Genomic DNA, 22,704 nt, shown 5'->3' with positions numbered 1-22,704 from the left:
AAGCTTCTGTCACAACACACAGACTGATACATATTCGGGTATACCAGGAATAGCATTAAGACTATCTTGGTTCACTAACCCGTTAAGATGGAACTTCTCCTAAGACAGATTGTCACGGTCCCTCCAAGTTCATCTTTAGGGTAGTCTACTATAAAATTTTTACATGAAGGCTCGGAGGCTTGTGTTGTGTATAAACTAAATGATGCGTCCTTGTACCTGTTATGTAGACAATGCTGGTAGCTTCATGTGGCACTATAACGAACCTGGAATTATGTTCAAAATAGGGGATGACGCATGACGTTTACTAGCCACTAACGAGGCTTTTAACAGAATCAGCGGAGATATAAGCGGAGAAACTGCGAAGTACTTGGGAAAAACTTAAGGCGGACGTCGCCGTGAGAATTCTGTTACCACGCCGCACGTCTATAGGCGTTGTGTGTTTTAGACATTGCTTGAGCGTAATGTCCGCTTCGTTGCACTAAAACATGCGCAACAACGTACATCGCACATTTGCGTTGCACGTGGAAAATAAGTAGTTTATTTAGTTTAACAAGTGCCACACATACGTAAGGTAGGCGGTTCTTGTGGAAGGTTGGTCTTGCCATCACCCGTGCTTTCTTTCTGAGCTGACGGAACTTATAATAAAATCTTCGGACCAAATTTTTGTTCTTTATCTTAAATATGCAAATTCCTTTCTTACGTGCGTCTCGAGACCTTTACACGTTTAAAAATGTTCATTGAGCAGCTGTTTTTTAAAGTTAGCAACATTTGACACATTTCGTTTCATTTCTTGTTAGACTTACCTAAACCTGTCATAGCATATTATTTAAGCACTTATTGTAAGGTTATTCGAATTTATCAAATACTTCAGTCCAGCTGACATTGCTATTGCCCCCAAAACTGTCTTGTGAGGTCGGCAACGGTCTGTAAGAAGCAGAAAAAAGAAGGAAGCAATGTAAGCTAGCAGATAGGCAAGCAACAACATGGTCAGCACTGCACGCAGTAACGGAAGTAAGCAGAAATAGACACACATACACACGCACACACGCACACACGCACACGCACACACGCGCACACACGCACACACACACGCACACACACACACGCGCACACACGCACACACGCACACACACGCGCACACACACACACACACACACACACACACACACACACACACACACACACACACACACACACACACACACACACACACACACACACACACACACACACACACACACACACGCACACGCACACGTGCACATGCACGCACACGCACATATCGAAAACAGACAGTGCAAGTCACATTACTGAAAACTTGACGTCCTACCTATTATGTTCCCCTGAACGTCTTGTTTACACATTGTGGGAGACAACAATGTAGAACATGAATGTATCTCTGAAGACTTAGATATCTCAACTCGTGCTATTTTTTAGCGTCCCAAGGCGACGACCTAATACACAAGACAACGCACTCTATTTTGCCTTGTCTATTTGTTTGGCCTGTTGTTGCGCTGAAAAATAGAAATGTTCCAGAAACAATCTGAACATGCAGTCCTTGAAAGCGATTGCGTTTTTAGGATTCCTACTAATCGGGAACCTGCCTAGCGCAGTAACCACATTCACCTCTTCGATTTCGCTACCTCAACACCACTATCGAGAACTTATGCCGCCAAAAAGTTATCGCTCTCCGGTGAATGAGTTCACACTGGCACCGTGAGGCTATAGCGAATTCACCGACTCGTCTTCGTATAGGTCAGGTCAGTGCCAGTATAGGTCACCGTTTTCCGCCTGGTATACCACGAGCTAAAGCAGCACTTGGCGTGGCATTCGCAAACACCTGCTCATCCAGCAATAGAATAGTCGACTGCCCTGCATGCCAGAACTGTGACTGCAATGAAGCGACCAGGCATCATTTTCGTCACTGCCCGCGCTGAAGTGTGCCCATGAAAGAGCTCTCGACGGTGCTAGATAGACTCGACAATCGCCTCTTGTCGGAGGAGACGAAGCTGTGATGTTGGTCTAGACAGAATCCTGCAAAGTCGCTACTCTGTTTCGTAATGGGGCATTAAAAAAACAATGAATTACTTTAGAGCGATAAAGCATTACTTCAAACCTGTATTTTGGTTAATTTCGCGCAAATAGGCTGCTTGTAAGAAAAGAAAATGCAGGTTAACATTTTCGTTGAATTGTTTTTTTTTTTTCCATATCTGGGCTGTTGTGGCTGAATAACGTTCCGGAAATTTTACCCATAAAATATTAAGCAGGCTCGAGCAGGGGAGTGAAAATGCGTGACGTATTAGATGGTATATATTTTTTTCGAATCGTACATTAAGAAAAATTCGTTATTTATATTGATATTTGTGTTACTCTTCCAGATACCTTGGCTACTGCACCACAATAGACCCTTTTGAAAATTGTAAAGTTAGCTTTGCTGCGAAGCAGTTGGTCCCACTAGTGGCGGCGCAGTCATTTTTGCAGGTGTACATGCACACTTTGCTTGTACTATGACGTGAAAAGTCTAGACGTGGCTCTCGTGATAAACAGTCAAGATAGACGAGACAAGCCCCAACATGTCCGTTTGCTTGTTTGCTCCTAGTTTGTGGCTCATACAAACTATGGGCGATTGGCCAAGAATCGTGTGGAATTGAAAGAAGACGTTTAGTACAGTATGTCGAACTGACTATCTTGCGTGCATGATCGCATGATAGATAGCGGCATGCTTAACTGTCCAGCATGTGCATTTTCATTTGAACGATGACCGGCACCATCAAGAATTGGGAAAATGCGCAATGCTGGGAGGATCACTTGCAAAGCTTTATGTCTAAATAAATAAAATTTGAAAAGGATTTAATAGGCCCTTTCTAGTTTTGCCTTTCCGAATAGGAAACTTTAGGCGACTTCATTCAGGTGAATGACGCATTGAACTTACCTTCCAGTCGTATCTCTGCTCGCTTAGTCCTACCCGGTTTCCTCTTGAAAGCTGTAAACGACGTGAGAACAATGCGTGTTTTACCACCATTCCGATAATAAATTCATGCGATGCCTACGCAAGTTCCGACATTATAGCTTGTAAATATGCCAAATATATCCAGAATCCTCATTAGCAAACTGAGCCTATACAGGAGCTATTAATGCACTTCGTACTTTAATTGATGCCAGTACAAATCACACGTAATCTGCTATAAATCCCGGTGTTCGTACGCATGCTAGAGGAAAAAAAACGCTTATGCTCTAGGCTCATCTGTTCTTTCTAAACGTGTGATGAGCTGCATATGAGCCAGGTAAACAGTATTATTACTTGTGAGTGGGTCGTCGACAATTTCCAAGCCGTCCGTAAAGCAGCCGTCCGCTCTCTGCCAGCTGCGAATGGCTCGAATCCACTCCGGCTTATAAAACTCCGGAAAGCCGGCCAGCCCACAGAAGCCGACTGGAAAAAGAAAAGAACGAAGAGATCGCGAGGCTCACGTGGCCGCGCCTTCATTATTCCATTATCTCCGAATGCCCTTTTGTTCTTTTATTTTGGTCTAAATTACCTACGCTCTACGTGTGTTTCATTACTTTTAAATTTAAATTTACTCGACATTGTTATATTTGTTATATTATTTTTATCCGATTATTTGCCAATATCATATCTCCAGAATGAATATGAACTACTACTGCCACATGAGGGTCTACTGCTGCTATGATCAAAAGCATGGAGGACAGAAAAAGGATAGGAGAGTTACTGACGTCACGTTTTTGAAGCCGGAAATGTAGCCATGTTGGTGTGCCATCTCCCTTCGCGCCTCCAGTCAGTTCGCCGGAGCAGATAGGCGAGAGCTTTGAACTTGCATTGCTACGAGCCGCCGGAAGTGTGTGCTGCCGACGCGCGTCAGAACAAAGCCAATAAACCTTCTGTAACAGTTTTAGTGAAACAACCGCGCTCCTGTGTTTTTCCGTGGCACGTTGAAGAAGACGACGAAGACCCGCGCCGTGATTGCTTGAGTGTCTGTGTTGCTGGTTGACACTCACAGACACAGACCCATAACACAACTGTCAAGCTTACACACCACGCTCCAAAGTCAGCTTGTCTCGCGAACAGAATGTTCTGCGAAAAGGACATAGGTCGAAAAAACTTATCTCCCTTTTCAGAGACCTAGAGCAGCAGCAAGAGCTTCAGGAGCGCAGTTGTTATGCCAGCGTTGACGTTTGGAGTGCAAGTCCCCAGTGCTCCTTTGTTAAAAGCAGCACGTGACTTCCACCACACCACCTCCAATACGTCCGCGCTGGCCGGGGCCTATCCGATGCTTTCCTTCCTCTATGATCAAAAGCGTCCGGGAAGGTTGCTCTGCTAAGGGTGTCCACCGTAGGGAATTTATTTCCTTGTGAAGAAGCGGAAAGAAATTCACCATGGTCAACAGCCTGAGCATCGTAGCCTTCTGGACGCTTGTCGCCGTAGTAGGCCCTCATGTGGCAGTGGCACGTACCCAGTCATACCCACTGCAAGTGCTTCACCGGCAAATCCTTCGGACTATCGCACGCCTCCCAAAGTTCACCGATATACGCAAACTGCAGGACCTAACGCCGTTGGTCCCGATCGACGACATTCTCAGACTTTAACGAGAAGTCTCGCAATGTTACTATATCACATCCTCGAGTTTTGCCTTATCCTCTCCAAAGGTTTACAAAAGGACATACTCGAACACCTTAATCACATAGTGACGTTAACCCACTTCGGTGTTGTTAGAGACTTGGCGCGTGCGATTTATTTGGCGGCTACCTCTCCTCCCGCTTTCCTAATTACCTCACCAGTGACCTTCAGGCCTTCCTTTGCTGAATAAATGAATTCATTGATAATTTTTTTTCTAAAGTGTGCCCAATAAGAATTTTATTGTTTGTATATTATACAATGTTTCCTTTACAATTGGGGTTTAGTCACCGTGGTTGCTTAGTAGCTATGGTGTTGGGCTGCTAAGCACGAGGGAGCGGGATCGAATCCCGGCCACGGTGGCCGCATTTCGATGGGGGCCAAATGCGAAAACACCCGTGTGCTTAGATTTATGGTGAACGTTAAAGAACCCCAGGTGGTCAAAATTTCCGAAGTCCCCCACTACGACGTCCAAGGGGAAGCGCGGGAGAGGAACCACAAGGTCGGGAACCCTGCTGTTTACATTTCTTATACGTAATGCGTCTCTGCTGCAACAATACGGTGTGTGACTACGTTGCTTCAATGCTAATTGCGTTTGCGATGACTTCGATCGTGAGATGGGTTCGGCTGGAATGTTTGTTTCAAAACTGAGCGCTCCATCGTCATCATTGTGCCTTTGGTTCTGTCTCTGTTATTTCTTGCGCTTTTCTCTTCCTTCTATAGAATGCATAAACCAATCTGTTTAGAACCATCCAGCGAAATAGAAGAAGAAAAAATAATTCTCCACCAGCTCGTTCCTAACTAAAACTGCACTTGGAATTATCTTGAGAGTAATTATCTACTGCACTAGTGTAACACATATATTGAACAGTTCTCAGCGTACATATGAATACGCGTTAGCATTGACAGTTGGTGGAATACAAGGGAACGTTGTTTACTCATAACAGTCCACGCATCCATTTCGGCCATGGTCGAGGAGATTCCGGGAGCGCAGACGCCTACAATGTGCCTAGCGAAAGACCGCATCATGAATATTCGCCGAACCACGTTTTCCTCGAAATAACACCATCTCGCGTAGGTTGCAGCTTCCAGTTTCAGCGTGATTGCTTTTCTGACTCTGCAAGCAACAGCACTGACATGGTGACAGCTATCCTCTTGGTATGCACAATCTTGAAGCCAGGGAAAATTGATAGCTGAGAGGAGCTTTCTTCAGTGCATGATTTCTATAAAAAATAATCGCGTCCCCAGGTTCGTTACGCCTACGCAACACATAAGGCCGAAAAAACGCTGCAATATTTCAACACTTCATAAGCCAAAACGCAGAAATAAAGTGCCTGCCTCTATGTCAGCAGTGAAGCGGTCGCATATGCAAATATATACAGGGTGTTTCAATTAAGTCAGGTCAAACCTTAAAAAAGTCTACGTGGGAGCTACGAGATTGCAATCAACTTAATAGTGTTCGCTGCGCTCTTGAGCAACTGAGAAGTACCTTAATGCATCGCGTTCTTTGGCTAGGTGCCCGGGGTTATTTCCTGCTCGGTTTAGTTCGTCCTTCCGTTTCGTGTCCCAAAAGAACCCGTAGCGTCATCCAGGCTTGACTAGGTGAATTTCCGTGAATGGCACAAACATTTTTCACGCTTACCGCCACCTACTTGCGGGCACAAGGATCTCTGACGCGATATTTCATAAAAAAAAGAAAAAAAAACGCCAGGCGCCAGCACACAACCGCGCAAAGTGAAGACTATGGCTAGAGAATCTTCTCAACACGCGACCGACGCACTCAACATCGGGAAACCTACGTCGCCTCGTGGGCTAGAAAGTAATTTATGGGTGTCTTCAGTGCTTGAATTAGTTCGAATATGAAAATTACGCGACTGTTTCCGCGTCCTAGGAAACTGCTCTGTGACGAGGAACGGTGAGGTCAGAATGCCGGCGAGGTAACCTATACGAAACGCAGCCCTTACGGAGGCACACTTAGAATGCAGGCGAGAGCTTGCATTCTAAGACGCAAAAAGCGAGATAATTGCGTCTGCAGCAATAGAGAGGAGCTTCTGAAGAGGCTGCGTTGGAACGCAGGCGAGTGCGTCGGTGGGCAATCTACGCGAGACAAGAAAAGCGCTGCTGCAACACAGGCCCCTTGCGAAAGTAAGTTAGAAAGTAAGCGAACGCGTCATCGGATAAATTATGCGAGCAAGAAAGCGCTACAACAAGACCCCATACGAAGGAAATCACCAAGGGAGCGCGTCTTTCATTTACCAAACACAGGATTGGTAGTAAAAACGAGTTTACTGGGAAATCGTCGTAGTGTCCGTGGTATTCTTTGGAGTTACTTATTTCTTAAAGCACGGCAGTCTTGCTTTGAAGGGTACAGTATAAGCTTCGTAAATCTATGACAATTCCCAAGGGGAGAGGTTACATTCTTGAAGCTTGACCAGTATTTTTGCTGTTGACATCGTAAAGGGCATCGTAGCATCGACCCTTCGTTGGTGGAATGTTTGAGGACACTAACGGCGCTGCGCGTAAGCGCGCAGTCAAGTGTTCTTTCCTTTTTTTTCGAATATCGCGTGCTTTCTTCGCAGCCTAGAAAACTTAAAACTAAAGCAGTTATCACCAGGGGAAAAATATATTTCCATATTTCTAAATTAAATTATGGGGTTTTACGTGCCAAAACCACTTTCTGATTATGAGGCACGCCGTAGTGGAGGACTCCGGAAATTTCGACCACCTGGGGTTCTTTAACGTGCACCTAAATCTAAGTACACGGGTGTTTTCGCATTTCGCCGCCACCAAAATGCGGCCGCCGAGGCCGGGATTCGATCCCGCGACCTCGTGCTCAGCAGCCTAACACCATAGCCACTGAGCAACCACGGCGGGTTTCCATATTTCTCAACAGGATGTACTAATTGTACACTGAAGGTTTTGCGTTGATATGAAGGCTTTAATTTCGCTAATTCATTATTTTAATTAATTACATAAGCTCTCGGTCAAATAAAATACTTTTAGATCGTCAAGAGGAAAGCGCACAATACTAAGTTGGTTGCATTCTAGTAACTCACATGCGGATTTTTAAAAGTATGGCCCGACTGAGCTAAAAGACCCTGCATATGCCTGTTTTTTCCATGTCAAGGCACATAGGAAATGCTGTGGGTATTTTTATGATACTACAGCGATGCATGTTTGCTTCTATTAAAAAAAAATTGTGCTAAGTAAATCATAAAGCCAGTACCAAGCGAATCAGCTATATTTCTTTCGCATTAAAATGCGTACGAATTTATTAGAGATAGCCAAAAGGCTATAGTTGCCGGTCGAAAACAAGCTGCATTTACAGGTCGGACGGAGGGCGAATAAAAAACCCAACAAAACTGAACAAGCAATGCATGAAGAAATGAAAATTCACAACTTACAGAAATATTGATATCTTCTGATATATGTTATGTGACGCCTAGCGTTGAAGTTAGCAGCACTTGAAATAAGGGAATAAAAAATCCTAGGAAACCTAAGCACCTCCTATGAGTTGTGAATGCGAAAGCATTATTGTCCAATCGAAGTTCTCCGAGCGGTCCTTTGAGTTTTGAGCTGCAAGTAACGCACCATAGCGGTACGTGCTGTCCCAGCCAGCAAGTAGTAGCAGCTTGCAGTGCTAACGCCGCATGCCACCGACGCGGCGACGCCCTCTCCCCCCACGCAACACCTGGCGCGCCAGCGCCACAGCAGGTGTTCCCTTTCGCCCACTCTGCCAACACCTACGGGAAAGCAAAACGCATGTGCACTTCGCGCCATGACAACCATGTTACCTTGACCGACTGCCATAGAATCTAGTGGAAATGCTCCTGAGTAAGCCACGGTGATTTTGACGTCACCGCTTTCGTCACGCTGGGCTTGACAGGGGAAATTTCGGTCTAAGTAGCATGAGGTCATAAAGCAGAGCGCGCAGGCATGCACTCTGGGGGGCGTTGACTCTGCTCCGTCGAGGAGCGCTCGCGTCGAGAGAGAGAGTGAGGGTGACGTGGCGTCGCAGCGATACCCTTTCCTACCCGCAACACCTGGCGCGCTAACGCTGCAGCAGGTGTCCATTTGGCCCACTCTGCTACATTGAGGCTTAGATTGTGAACTGGCGTCGGAGCCGACTGGAACTCACCCCCCCCACCCCCCCGAATTGTCCTACCCTTCTCCGACCATCCCCCTTTCAGCTTCTACCACTTCACAAAACTAGGTTCCCCCGATAGAACCACTTCCCGCCGTTTAACGGTGGGGGCATATTCGCCATTGCTGTACAAAAGCTGTTTTGCCGCGCCTTTGCGGGTAATTGGAAGCGGTCGGAATTGCCTCCACTTGACCCCTAAAATAGTGCCACGCTAGCTGGAAGCCGGTTATAGTTCAAGTGCTTTAAGTGTGTGAATGTAAATCCTAGGCTATTTGAAAAATAAAAGCTCGTTGTTCCGGGACTAGACTATTACCTCTGGTAGGTTAGTCATATCATGATATCCCATACCATCGGTCAAAATGTTCATGTATCATCCTAAAACCAGGGACTTTACGTAAAAGAGATACGTCGGGGAGCATCGCGGGAATGCCATGAAATGTGCGTGATGATGATTGCGCGACGTACATGCATGGGACAGATTAGGCTGGAGCACGGCAGAGAACAATGTGTTAAAATGCAGCCTGCTATTGTAGCAATGTAGTAGCTTCACTCCATAGCACAATGCCTTGATCACAGGTTGCCAGGTTTCTGGCCAAGTACAATCGACTTCAGCTAAGGGGACTTTTGTGGGACCGCTAGGTTTGGTCGAGTTATCCGAGAGGTTGAATTAAAAAAGCGGTGGAAAATGAAGCAAATCGCTTCATTGCTTGAAGTAGTCTGCAATCTTTTCCAGCTTTTTGCTCTCGGAACGCGACTCAACCAGCATGCGACGATCAGCGCCAACGTGCTTAAACGCTGCCTCAGCGCTAGACGAAGAATAAACGTGCCGCTGCATTGAGCCCAGCTTGAATAACAGCCGCATACGTTGGCTCCAGCGCCACTCTCGTCAATGCACAGTCTGCATGGCTTGTCACGCTACCCTCGTTATCTGTCGTCAGCACAAGTCATCTTCTTGTTTCTTGTGTTTCAGTGTCTTGTGTTTTCAAGCCTATACTAGAGAATTTTAGTGCGTCCGGTATTCTGGCAAGCCTGGGCGGTTTGCCGGTTGAGCGGGGGCGTAAACGATAGCGGCTAGGTTGGTGGAGCCAGCTAGTGGTGCAAAGCTCAACCACACAAACACAGAGCTAATCACTATATTCTACTTAGCTGCAGGCGTAAATTTTCGACAGCAGCGTAATCGTGTTCACAATTACGCCGCTGTCGAAAATTTGCACCAGCAGCGAAGCAAAATACAGTAAGTTACTGCAATTGTAGCTGTGTGTTTGTCTGGTGGAGCTTTATGCCACCAGGTGGCTGCACCACTCCAGCCGCTGACGTTTACGCCCCCGCCCATCCGGCAATCCGCTCAAACCACCCCCGTTTGCCGGAATAGGGGACACGCTAAAAGACTCTATTAATAGCTTCTGTGGGGGCTTCGCACATGGGAGAGCGTCGGTAGGGGTCGGCGGAGGTTCAGCAATTCAAACAGCATGCTTTAACTCTAATAACTTACAAGAATACATATAATTAAGGTGTGATGAAGATATTAACGCCAAAGATTCAGACAAGAAAAAGCGCCGCACTACACGGGTCATACAAATATACATCGTAGTCGACAATATCACAAATAGTAATCATTGAAGAAATAAAGTTTGGACCCCTGGGCAGCGATAACGGTAGCACAATCGTTTGAACAGCTGGTGGACAAAAACTCACTGACGGCTTTTATAATTAAGTTGAAGTATCGGAGGAAGACGGCGCGAAATGAATTGATCTGAGGAGCAGATCAGGGCAGTGCGCGTTAATTGTGACTGCACGAAGCTATAGAAGGAAGCACTGAGCCCGTTTGCCGTCACGATACCGCCGAATACTTGACGCACGCGATGATCACAGATGGCACGTTTCCCAGCAATTCGCTTCAACATAGAAATCACTTGCGGCCTTTGTCACGTAAGTTTACCGGGCAAGTGGTATGGGGAGAACGAAAATGCAGCGGGAAAAGAAATAGTGAGGTTGGTGTTATCAATACAAAACGCAAAATGGGAAATAGTAAAGCATGAAAGGATAATTGAGAAATAATAGAAAATTGGGGAAGAACTCGTCGACGGTGAGTGTCCGAATGTTGGAATAGCCGAAACGCCTCGTGCATGAGGCGTGTGCTGCAGCCGTGACCCTCCCTCGCGCTTCCCTCTGCAGACGCTGCACCGCCGTGCAGTACGCGCATACCCAGTGACACATACATATTGACTTAAAATGGCGTCACAGGGGTAGCACATTAGCACATAACTACGGGAACGGCCCACACTCTGCACTATATTCGGCATGATTCCAGATTGTTTATGGGATAGCTCTCAGCTCTCTCTCTCTCTCTCTCTCTATATATATATATATGTATATATATATATATATATATATACTAATATTGGAAGTGTGAGCCAGCGCCTCCACTCAGAAGCCTTGGCGGCAGATGTGGATATATATATACACACACACACACACACACACACACACACACACACACACACACACACACACACACACACACACACACACACACACACACACACACAAATATATATATATATATATATATATATATATTATTTATTTATTTATTTACAGATACTGCCAGCCCTTTCACATGGCGATAGCAGGAGAGGAATACGAACAATTATAAATCACATATTTTATACATGGAAAACTGTACATTGAAACACAAAAAGGGACAATAAATTAAAATTATTAACACCAAGAGGTAACAGCGTAAACCGCTGAAGATAACAAGGACACAAAGTTAAGTATATTATTTACAAACTAGAATATTTCCAATGCGTTTTGCGAAAAAATCAATTGATGAGGATGAAACGGCTTCTCCCGACAGAGAGTTCCATTCTTTGATAGCTCTTGGAAAAAAGCTGTACTTGAAACAATCGGTATGTATAACAGGGGGACGAATAAACATTGAATGACGATGTCTAGTGGTTTCACTAGAAAGAATTTCAAAAAAGTCTGTATGCTTTATATGAGCATGATGATGAATGATTAGGTAAAGATATTTAAGTCTTTCATATTTAGATCTAGCCTGGAATGTCGGTAGGTCTGCCTGTACACAAAGTTGAGAAGGGGAGTCCGTCCGCCGATATTTATTGAATATAAATCTGACTGCCAGACGCTGTATTCGTTCGATTTTTGATATATTTATAGCAGTGTAAGGGTCCCAGACCACCTTAGCATATTCAATTATAGGTCTAATTAATGTTTTATAGGCTAGAAGTTTTGTTTCTTGAGTTGCGAATGGCAAATTTCGCCTCAGACACCAGAGTGCCTTGTTGGCCTTGGCACACACATAATCTATATGGTGGTTCCAGCGAAGATCACTTGTGAAAATCATGCCAAGATACTTATGCTGATCAACTCTTATCAGTTCATGATTATTAATAAAATAAGAATAGTTTAAGAAATCTAACTTTCTAGAGACTGTCATAACTACAGTTTTTAACGGATTTAGCACCATTTGCCATTCATCACACCATTTCTTTATTTTCTGTAAATTTGCTTGTAATTTTACCTGGTCTCCTACCACATCAATTTTATTGTATATAATGCAGTCATCTGCAAAGAGCCTGATGGAAACGTCTATTTCATTCGGGAGGTCGTTTATAAATAAGAGGAATAAAAGGGGGCCCAAAACACTGCCTTGGGGAACTCCCGACTTATCACATGAAATCTGAGACTTTGTACCACTAATTTCGACATATTGCTCACGAGAAAGAAAATAGGATGAGAACCATTGAGTAATAGCAGCATTTTTGAACATAACATCAATTTTTCTTAGTAGTTTATGGTGAGACACTTTATCAAATGCCTTCGCAAAGTCCATGAAGATCATATCCGTCTGTCCCCGAGAGTTAATAGTTTCTGAAAGATCATGGGCTAATTCGATGAGCTGAGATGTTGTGGATAGGCCTTGACGAAAGCCATGTTGGTGGATAGATAACAAATTATATTCATTAATATAAGTTAACAGATGGTTCGAGACGATATGTTCAAGCATCTTTGAACAGGTACTAGTGATTGATATAGGGCGATAATTTGCTAAATTATCAGCACCGCCGCTTTTAAGGACAGGAATCACTTTAGCTTGCTTCCATACCTTTGGTAAAAAACCGCTATGAAGTGAAGACCGAAAAAGTAATGCAAGATATTTAGAATTCCATTCGGCATAGCGATAAAGAAACTCGTTAGGGATGCCATCGGGTCCAGGATTTTTCTTTATGTTCAAACGAAGCAAAAGGTTGAGCACACCTTGTTCAGAAATCTCAACGTCAGCAATAGGCGGCCTGTCAGATGGAGTTTCAATACTCGGCATAATCCCGTTGTCTTCTGTGAACACAGATGCAAAATAATCCTTGAAACTCTCGGAAGAAGGATGCTCATTAGATTGTGTCGTTGAGTGAACATTCGATGATGGATTAATATATCTCCAAAATTTACCCGGTGCTTCTTTTAGAAATTTTGGGATTGTGATGCCAAAGAACCTTTGTTTGGATTCTTTCACAAGTATCTTAAGATTCCTTCCAAGACATTGAATGGTGGAACGAGTCTGAGTGCTAGGATTCTTTTTACAATTCTTACGTTTTCGTTTTATTAGCCTCTTTAAGTGTATTATTTCTCTATTTATCCAAGGGCTTCTATTGCTAGTTTTCTTTAAACGCTTAGGTATATACAGTTTTATAGAAGACATGACCAAATTAGCAAAGTACTCCCAGAGACAATCAGGACCCTGATTACGCATATAAAGTTCAGAGAATCTCTCATAAGAGTCCTCTAGCAATTCTAGAACCCCAACATCATCAGCTCTAGCAAAGTTTAACACGACATCCTTGCGGGGATGGTTTACAGTATTGGCAGAAAGGCTCAAAGACAGTACAAGTTTATGGTCGGAGATGCCATCACTGGTCTCACAGTCTATTAGTAAAGGCAACAGGTTATTAGACACGAAAACAAGGTCAAGGATAGACGAAGAACGGGCACTGATTCTAGTATAGTCGGTCACCACTTGGTTTAAACCAAAACAAAAAACAAGATCAAGAAGCTCATTGCAATTCAAAATATCTGTATCTCCAGGGGAGTGAGCATTCCAGTTTATTCCAGGTAGGTTGAAATCGCCCAAAAGTATAATATTGTCTCCTTGTTGCATATTGCTCTCCATAAAGTGCCGGAGAGAAGAAAGAACCTGGACTGGTGAATTTGGTGGCCTATATATACCGCCTATGTGTACTGAACGATTCTTACAAATTATCTTAATCCAAACTGCCTCAATATCAGCAGGGACAGGAAGTATAATAAAGTCAATGTTATCGCGAATCATTAACGCAACTCCACCACCTCTACCATCCCGGTCCTTCCTTACCATTACATAAGACTTTGGAGTTACCTCGCTATATAATATACCTTTATGAAGCCATGTCTCAGTAATCATTGTAATATCCGGGTCATGCTCTAAAATCATAGCTTCGATATCCTCGACCTTATTTAATATGCTTCTTGCATTCACATTCAGTATCCTGAAGGAATCGCTTTCCAAAATTCAAGCAGGGTCATCCTGAGGGTGTGCTTGACACTCATAGCGCTCTTTAGTGATTTCATTCCACGCATAAAGGACATTATTGACTTTTATTTTGTCATATAGTAGTTTAACTTTTACTCCCTTTGACCTTTCTTCCAGTGTAGAAACCCATAGACATTTTCGTACTTCAACAATCCTTTTCGAATAATCCTCACTGATGCTTATATTCGTACCTTTAAGCATAGAGCAATGACGCAAAATTTTAGATTTGTCTCTGAAATCAGCCACCCTCAAGATTATGGGACGGTCTCTACCTTCAATCTTTTTGCCTAGGCGATGGATTCTTTCAACTGAATTGATTTTCAGCTTCAAAATGCCGCTAAACACATCACCGTTCACCTTTTTCAACAAAACATCATCAGTTTACCGTGCTTCCTCACCAATTCCTCTTATCAAGTTATTTCGCCTGGACCTGTTGTCAAGTTGATCAACCTTTCGGTTGAGAGCATCTAAATTCCGGTCATGTACATGCAGATAGTCCTCAACTTTAGATAGTCTCTTATTAACAACGTCGAATTCCTTCAAACTTTCTTCTATGGAAGAAAGCCTGGTATTCATTTGAACCAACTTTGCTTCAGAAGAGGCTTGTTTTTCCTGGATTTCAGAAAGTTTACCCAAGATATATATATATATATATATATATATATATATATCCACATCTGCCGCCAAGGTTTCTGAGTGGGGGCGCTGGCTCACACTCCCAAGGTTAGTTCTAGCAGTAACACGCAAATACCCAAGAAAGTGGATGGGGAATTGGTTAGAGCATCGCACGCGTAATGCGAAGACGTGGGATCTTTCCCCACGTGTGGCAAGTTGTTTTTTCATCCACTTTCATTGCCTATAATTTAGCATTTCTTTAATGCACTTAGTAAGTACAAGTAATTTCCCCGTATATATATATATATATATATATATATATATATATATATATATATATATATATATATATATATATGCATTAAATATTACGGCAGATCCAACGCACTTACTGAAATATCAACATTAAACGAAGCTTTCTTGAAACGTTTCAATTAAATGTTGTCCTGAGAGGCACATATGATAGGTGAAATTATATTTCCTAGTAGCCTATGAGCTAGGAACCATTCACGTTCTTCTCCGATCGTGCAAATGCTTCGTAATTTGGTTTCGCGTTTTGCAGCATAGCGAACACGCGCTGCAAAGATTTCGCGAGCGGGCAAAGAGAGCTTCCTTCTAAACACTTTCTTGCTCTCCTTTTTGTTCGCTATACGACACCTTCTTCGCACCCCGTCGTGCTCTCCAATCATGTAACCCCATGAGAGGCTTGCATGTACGCAGTTAGAAGACGAACGACTGTAAGATACCGCAAAATAGTCTAAAAGCGGTTCGAGGGAAAGTTAGGCCAGATAAGAACAGAAGATTATATCATATGGCAAAATCAGAGACTTGGCTTCTTGCACTTGCATTTGGAGCAACTTGTCCAGCCTGTATATTCCTCTAATAGTTTTTGTTAATAGAGGTACCTTGGATTCGAAGTGCCGTGATAATGTTCCTACAGATGCATAATTATTGAAATAAGTTGTGCCGTTGAATTCAGTTGTGTAACCAATCTGACATATTTTTTAGGGAAACGATGTCTTGCCGAAGCGTCTTGCGGCTTATCGTTTGCTTTATGTGAACACTTGAATGAGTAGGAGGAAGAGGAGGAGGTTTCTTCTTTTTGCTATAAGTCCACTTATTCTACTCTATTATTGAAAAACAAAGCGCACTTGAAATTCGCAAGAAATTCCCATGCTTTGTTCTACCTGCGAGGAACCTGTAACAAAATGTATTATCTGGACAGCGTTCACTTACAAAAACAGGTGCGAAACGTGGCAAAAATAAATATCTTTCTTTATTTAAGCATTAACTCGCGTGGTTCACATACATTAAGAAGTTTACAGGTAACGTGTGCGTACAATGTATCTGTCCTTGATGAGTGGGCGTTCTGCCCGTTGCATCTATGGCACAGCGTGTGCTGCGACCGTAATCGATATTATGACAAACGCTGTCCAACAACAGCACCGCCACGGCAGCTGGATACGTGGTCTGTGTGGAGTTTCTGCGAAACAGAATTACGTTTTCTCGTACATTAGAACAACAATCCAACGCTAGCATCTCAGTTGTTTATGTGTGAGTCATACTTTACAAATTTTCTCACACATCCTACTTTGAGAAATTCAATTAATTCAATAACGCACTTGCGCCCGCCGGAGGGCCGTACAAGAATAAGAATGGACCTCAAACGGCGAATTTAATCTTTGTAACGAAGCTATTAAGTGAAACAAATCTGTGGCGCAGAAAACCAGACCTTTGGTGTTCGAGTATAAGGTTGCATTGCTTTTTCTCTTGGCAGAGGTAATTGATTTCACTGCCTATTATACCTTCATGGTTCAAAACAAGTTGAACCGTTCACCTTCAAGACACAAAGAACCGAGAGAATACCGCAAAAACTCAAAAATGCACAGAAACCACAGACCAAGTAGGTAAATAGTTTGTTAATTGGCATGCAGCTTTGATTGTTAAGTATAGCGCCCAGCTGCCTGCACGATTCCTCCCAAAGCCGAGGCAAGTTTATTACGGTTAAGGCTTGCGTTGGGGTTCGTTGGAATGACATACATGTACTTATACAACAATGCTGCAAAGTTCAAATGCTGGGACGAGAACAGCTCAAACGAAGCGCAAGCATCTGTGCTGTCCGCATCCCTGCGTTTCAACTTTGCAGCTCTGCTTTATAAGTAAATTTATTAAGATGTAGAAGCCACGAGATGAACTAAACCACACGTAGTAATCGAAAAAAAAATGTATTCGAGCTTCGTGACAACCATCATGACGGGGTTAGCTACAGGTAAACACACGTACGCTGCGCCTAATTGCTGATAAATGAGAAAATAAAGAAGAAGAAGAAGCAACTTGCTTTGTTCCATAAAAAGGTCTTGAAACCATTCCGTGAGGCCCTGCTTGCTTTCGAACATGGCGTCCCTGTAAATGTTGCTGCACGTCTGGTGGAGGAATGTTTTGATACTCATTTGTCTGTGTTCGCTAAGAAGCTGTTGCAGTCGCTGTCTACAAGGGCTCTGAAAAAAAAGGATCAAATAAAAGGACAGCAGCGGTGAATGATCATACAAACGCGGTGGACATCTCGGGACAATTCGTAGAAGCGACAAAACCGGACGCAGTTAAGTTAGTATGTTGATAGCCTCTGTAGGAAGAGCTAACGCCAAATGCACGGCTCGTTAAACTTTTTTCTGTTCCCACGTGGAATGAAGTACACGATATTGCTACAAACTTCGAGTTTACGCGCCGCGCTACAGAAACTCTATTTTTACAAAACAGTACATTTTTGCCTAAATCTCCTCTATGTTAGGGGGGAAGACGGAAAAGAAAGAGAATGAAAATAGAACGAAAATGGTACGTGAATGAGCACATGCCACTCTTAATAATTAAGTTTTCTTCGTGAGCGTCGTGGTTGTTGTGAATTCTTTTCAGAGCTTCATCGTGGACACACTAAGTGGAGCCGAAGAAAAATAAGCACGGGGTACTAGGAGAACAGTAGCCGTATTTAGGAGCGCTTCTGGAGACTTTGTGGCAACTGAAAGCGTGAATAAATGACTATAGAGGAGCTTCGAGATGACAAGCACTTACGTAGTCAAGTAAAAATAATTTCGGATTATCTAATTTCGGGGTTTTGCTAAACGAAACGCCTTCCCTGTAGAATGAAATTTGCTGTATATTGTCTTGCTTAGTGCGAATTTAGGCGCTCTTCCCCACAATATTCAACATGGGTGTGAATAAGGATGGCCCATTACATTACAGAAGATACGGTATCCAGCTGTAATTTATAATTTGAGAGTGATGTGCTCCAAAGAGTAATGTCAGCTCGCCTGGATTGAGGACTACGTGTGTGAACTTCCCTGTGTTGCGCACTGTAACTTGTCAAGATAGCTTCTCAAGCTAGTGTAAATTGTGATTTGCAAATTGTGAATCCATTATGATTTCGTTTATTGTTGCTTGGCACTTACCAGTTCTTCCCTTTATAAAACACAATCTCCATCTTTGCACCTAAACGGTCATTTGCTATACACGAAAAATTTCCGGGCAAGTTTTATAATTTCGATTTATTATTTTACTTACGTGTAAATCCGGATATTGGTGATCAGCCCTACAATCTTAAGGACAAGTCTATGCACTTACGACGTAGGCGATGAGTGTGTAGAATACTTCGTGTGTTAACCAGTACCCGTCAGTATATGGGTCAGTCATGAGGTCGAAACAATTTGAGCTGATTTTGCATTCTTCTGACTTCCTGAAAAAAAAATGAAAGAGAGAGAATAATAAGGGTATTACTTTTGACGATGAAGTAAACGACAACAACAATTCTGCAGACTTCAGCGATTTCTCTGGCGCTGAACTCACTGTGGCGACAGCCGGTTCCCACAGCTGACGGCGCTCGCACGCAGTGAACGTGTGCTGATCTCCATTACCGCCATCGCCACCTTTTCCTGAGGGTCAGAGTACCTAACCGCCCTCATCGGTTTCCTTATAACATTCCTAGCGGGGAAAATCATTTGACTATAGCCATCCTATAGGCAGCGCGAACAGATGAACACACGGAAGGAGAAGTAGGAAACAGGGGCTGTGTTATGTGTACATGTGATGATATCAGATTTCTCTATTTTTAGATTGTACTAACTAAGCGCCAACTAGTTTCTACTATTTTTGCTGCTTTCTCGCATCTACGCTTCGTTTTCAGAATCCTACTTATCGGTAGATAGAAAGCCGCAAGTTTTGCCAGCTTCTGTCACTCGTCCGCGTGCTTGCTGGCGCGGGTGAAGTTCGCAGCGTATTTTGATTTCCGGTTCATCTAATGAGGTACAATTTCCCGCGTTTCTCTTTGCTTTCGGAGTTATACTGAAGGGCGACGAAGGCTGTATGGCGAGAAGAAAGCCACAATGCCGGCGAGATCCTTCTGCCTTTAACTGAAAGGAAAAACAAGCTTAACAGAGCACCGGGGAATCCACCCTAACGACACTTTTCTCCTCTCCCCACGCGCAAAACACACAAAGAAGAAAAAAATATATAAAATATTGCCACGGCCTCGACACAGCTGAGAGCCACTCGGTGCGATTCGGTGCCACATGCTAGGCATGTTGGGTGGCTCCGAGAAGAAGAGAACGACGAGGGTGCCAGGACAGCGACATATATAAAAAGATCTTTAGCGTCGACCGAAGTCTTTTGTGGCTTTGTCTGTGACAAACTGGTGGAGGTGCTGGGTACACGTCTATGTACTCTGACCCCCAGGAACAGAGCGCGGACAACCTACGCAAAAGCCGACGGCTTCAAAGACTGCCTCCGGAATACGGCCTCCAAGATCTGCCGAGGATGTCCACCACAACCGCAAGCCAGACACAGGAGACGTACGGTACGGGACAGCCTCCTGCGTCGCTGGTTCTCCACACCCCACGCTGGCCGCGGCCGTTCCATGGTGAGCCTTTTGAGGACGTGGAAGACTGGCTCGACGAATTCGATCGTGTGGCTGACGTCAATTATTGGGACGAGCAGAAAAAGTTAAGGAACGTGTACTTCGCCCTAGAGGACTCTGCCCGAACATGGTTCGCTAACCACGAGCCATCCATCACCACCTGGCAAGAATTTCAAAGGCAGATACGCGACACGTACAGCAGCCCCGCAAGAAAAGAGCGAGCAGAGCAAGACCTTCAGAATAGGGTTCAAAGGCCGAACGAAAGCGTAGCCATGTTCGTAGAAGACATGACGCGGCTTTTCAAGCGTGCTGACCCTGGCATGACAGAAGCGAAGAAAGTACGCCTACTGATGCGTGCAGTTAAAGAGCAGCTGTTTGCTGGACTGATGCGAAGGCCTCCAGCTACAGTAGCTGAGTTCGTCAGTGAGGCGACAACAATGGAGCGAGCCCTTCAACAACGCTCCTCGGTCTACGATCGCCAAATCAACCTGGGATCAGCATCTTCTGTCTCGTTACCCTATGACACCGATGCGCTTCGAGAGCTTGTGCGTAGTGTTGTGCGTGAGGAGCTCGACCGGCTACAGGGAGTGCGATTTCAACCGACCGTAACATCCCTCACAGATATCGTCCGCGAAGAAGTTCGCCAGGCAGCACAGCCATTCGTGCAAACCAGACCTGAAGCCGCCCCCGTACTGACTTATGCGCAAGCAGTGAGGCTACCTGCGCAACCCGGGAACCACCGTAACCCGCCTTCTTCTGAAGAACCGCTGTGTCACTTCCAGGGCCAAGGTTCACGTACAAATATGTACGGGTCCACGAGCCCCCGAATCAATACGCGAAAGTCAGACGTGTGGCGCACACCTGACTACCAGCCACTCTGCTTCCACTGTGGCGAAGCGGGCCACGTGTACCGTGCCTGCTACTACCGAAGAATTGGACTCCAGGGCTATCACCCCGGCGCTCGTCGCCCACGTGAGGGAGAGCGCCCGAGAGAAATCCAGCAATATCTGGCCAGTCAACCTTCGTCGCCGTACGCGCAGTTCCCACCGGTTGAACAGTCCCTGCCAACGACCCGATCTCCGTCTCCGCAGAGGCGCCAGTCACGATCACCACCTCCTCGACGATCGGCGTCACCTAGCCGCTACACTACGTTCTCCGCTTCCGTGGGCAATCGGCCCACGAGCCCAAGTCGGGGAAACTGAGAACAGCGACCTCCGGAGGTGGGGCCGCTGTCCAACGCACTTCGAAAGATCCTCCGCTGCGACACCCCGACGACGACGATAACGACGACGACAACGACGACTGCGCACCTTCGACACCTTTCTTCGAAAACCCTGAACCTGTTTCAGCCGACATACTCGTTTCTGTAGATAACCACCCGGTCACCGCTCTTGTCGATACTGGCGCCGATTATTCTGTCATGAGCGGACAACTGGTTACGGCACTTCGCAAGGTGACGACACCGTGGCCAGGACCTAAGCTCCGTACAGCCGGCGGTCATGTTCTCACGCCGATCGGCAAATGCACTGCGAGGGTACAAATTCGCGAGGTCACATTTGTCGGCTCATTTATTATACTGGAAGAGTGCTCTAGGCAGGTCATACTCGGCATGGACTTTCTTCGGGAGTACGGCGCAATCATAAACCTTCGCGAGTTGCTTGTCACATTTTCCAGCGAACACGCAACTCATTCGGACGACTACCACCCACAGTCCACGGTGTTACGCGTTTCGGGTGACTGTGCTACTTTACCACCCCGGAGTACTGCGTTGATCACCGTAGAAACAGACGATGACCCTCCCCATCTCGGAATCGCTGAAGGCAATCTGTCAGTCTTGTTGGCTCGACAGGTTTGCGTAGCCCGCGGCATCTTGCAGCTGTCGTCACGGACTGCTCAGATTTTAGTGACCAATTTCAGTCGTGAATACCAGCACTTCGCCCCACGAACTGCCATCGCCTATTTGGAGCCAGTCAGTGATTTTCCCGCTTGTTTAACTGTAGGGCAAAATGATGGAGATTCTAACTGTGACGTACCAGCCAACAGCAATATTGATGTGAATTCTAAATTATCAGGTGAACAACAGGCTAGCATTCGAAGCCTTTTACAGTCTTTTGCGGACTGTTTCGCTTCAGCATCGAAGGTCAACCAAACGTCTGTGACAATATCAACTGAACCTCATATGCTGCACGGGCACCGATAAACGGTAATAATTCCGTTATGGACGTATATACCGACAAGTTCATAGCATATCGTTCCAACATATAAGGTGGGTATTAAGGTGAGCCTATGTGCTCATAAAGAAGTTCATTCGTCACAGCATTTCGAAAGAACAAGTGCTTACCAACTATTATAACCAACATGATACACAAGACAAGCGTTCATTCGAAACAAGGTTTGTATTCACTAGGAAATTTTTACGCTAAAGCTGCCTGTAAGATCAAGTGTCAACCACTCGGAATGTCAAACACATAATTAGTGAAGGCGGTTAGCGAGTGGCAAATTGCACTTACGGAAGAAAACTTTCGGGAACTCGAACTCAGGTTCTTGAAACCAAAAAACTCTATCACACCTTGTAGTCGAGAAAAAAAATGCAAAACATATGACGCATATAGCGACGACGACGACGACGACTACGACGACGTCGTCGTCGTCGTCGTCGTCGTCGTCGTCGTCATCATCATCATCATCATCATCATCGTCGTCGCCGATACACGTTCGCTCTTGCCTCAGCTGAGCTCGCTTTTGCCTCGGCCAACTTCATCCTCTGCATGCACGGCTTTCTTATTTCATCAATCCATCTAATTATCTGCAGTCCTCGTTTG

The 22,704-nt window shown here is 44.8% G+C and overlaps 1 protein-coding gene across 2 annotated transcripts in view; it reads right to left on the bottom strand.

The window, feature by feature from the left end:
- Window positions 1-515: 515 nt before the first annotated feature.
- The window catches only part of LOC126541931 (UPF0764 protein C16orf89 homolog), a 114,126-nt gene continuing 91,937 nt past the window's right edge, over window positions 516-22,704 (bottom strand). For both annotated transcript variants that reach the window (XM_050188903.3, XM_055076696.1), the window contains exons 5-9: window positions 18,595-18,706; window positions 17,318-17,477; window positions 3,302-3,430; window positions 2,933-2,983; window positions 516-924 (exon numbers count right to left, since the gene is read on the bottom strand). In XM_050188903.3, coding sequence (XP_050044860.1) covers window positions 827-924; window positions 2,933-2,983; window positions 3,302-3,430; window positions 17,318-17,477; window positions 18,595-18,706 — 550 coding nt within the window. In that variant the 3' untranslated portion in view covers window positions 516-826. The remainder of the gene's footprint in view (window positions 925-2,932; window positions 2,984-3,301; window positions 3,431-17,317; window positions 17,478-18,594; window positions 18,707-22,704) is intronic.

This window comes from Dermacentor andersoni, chromosome 2, assembly GCF_023375885.2.
Source record: "Dermacentor andersoni chromosome 2, qqDerAnde1_hic_scaffold, whole genome shotgun sequence".
Lineage (NCBI taxonomy): Eukaryota > Metazoa > Arthropoda > Arachnida > Ixodida > Ixodidae > Dermacentor > Dermacentor andersoni.
The sequence above is the reverse complement of the archived record's forward strand: the minus strand, read 5'-3'. Positions and strand labels throughout refer to the sequence as shown.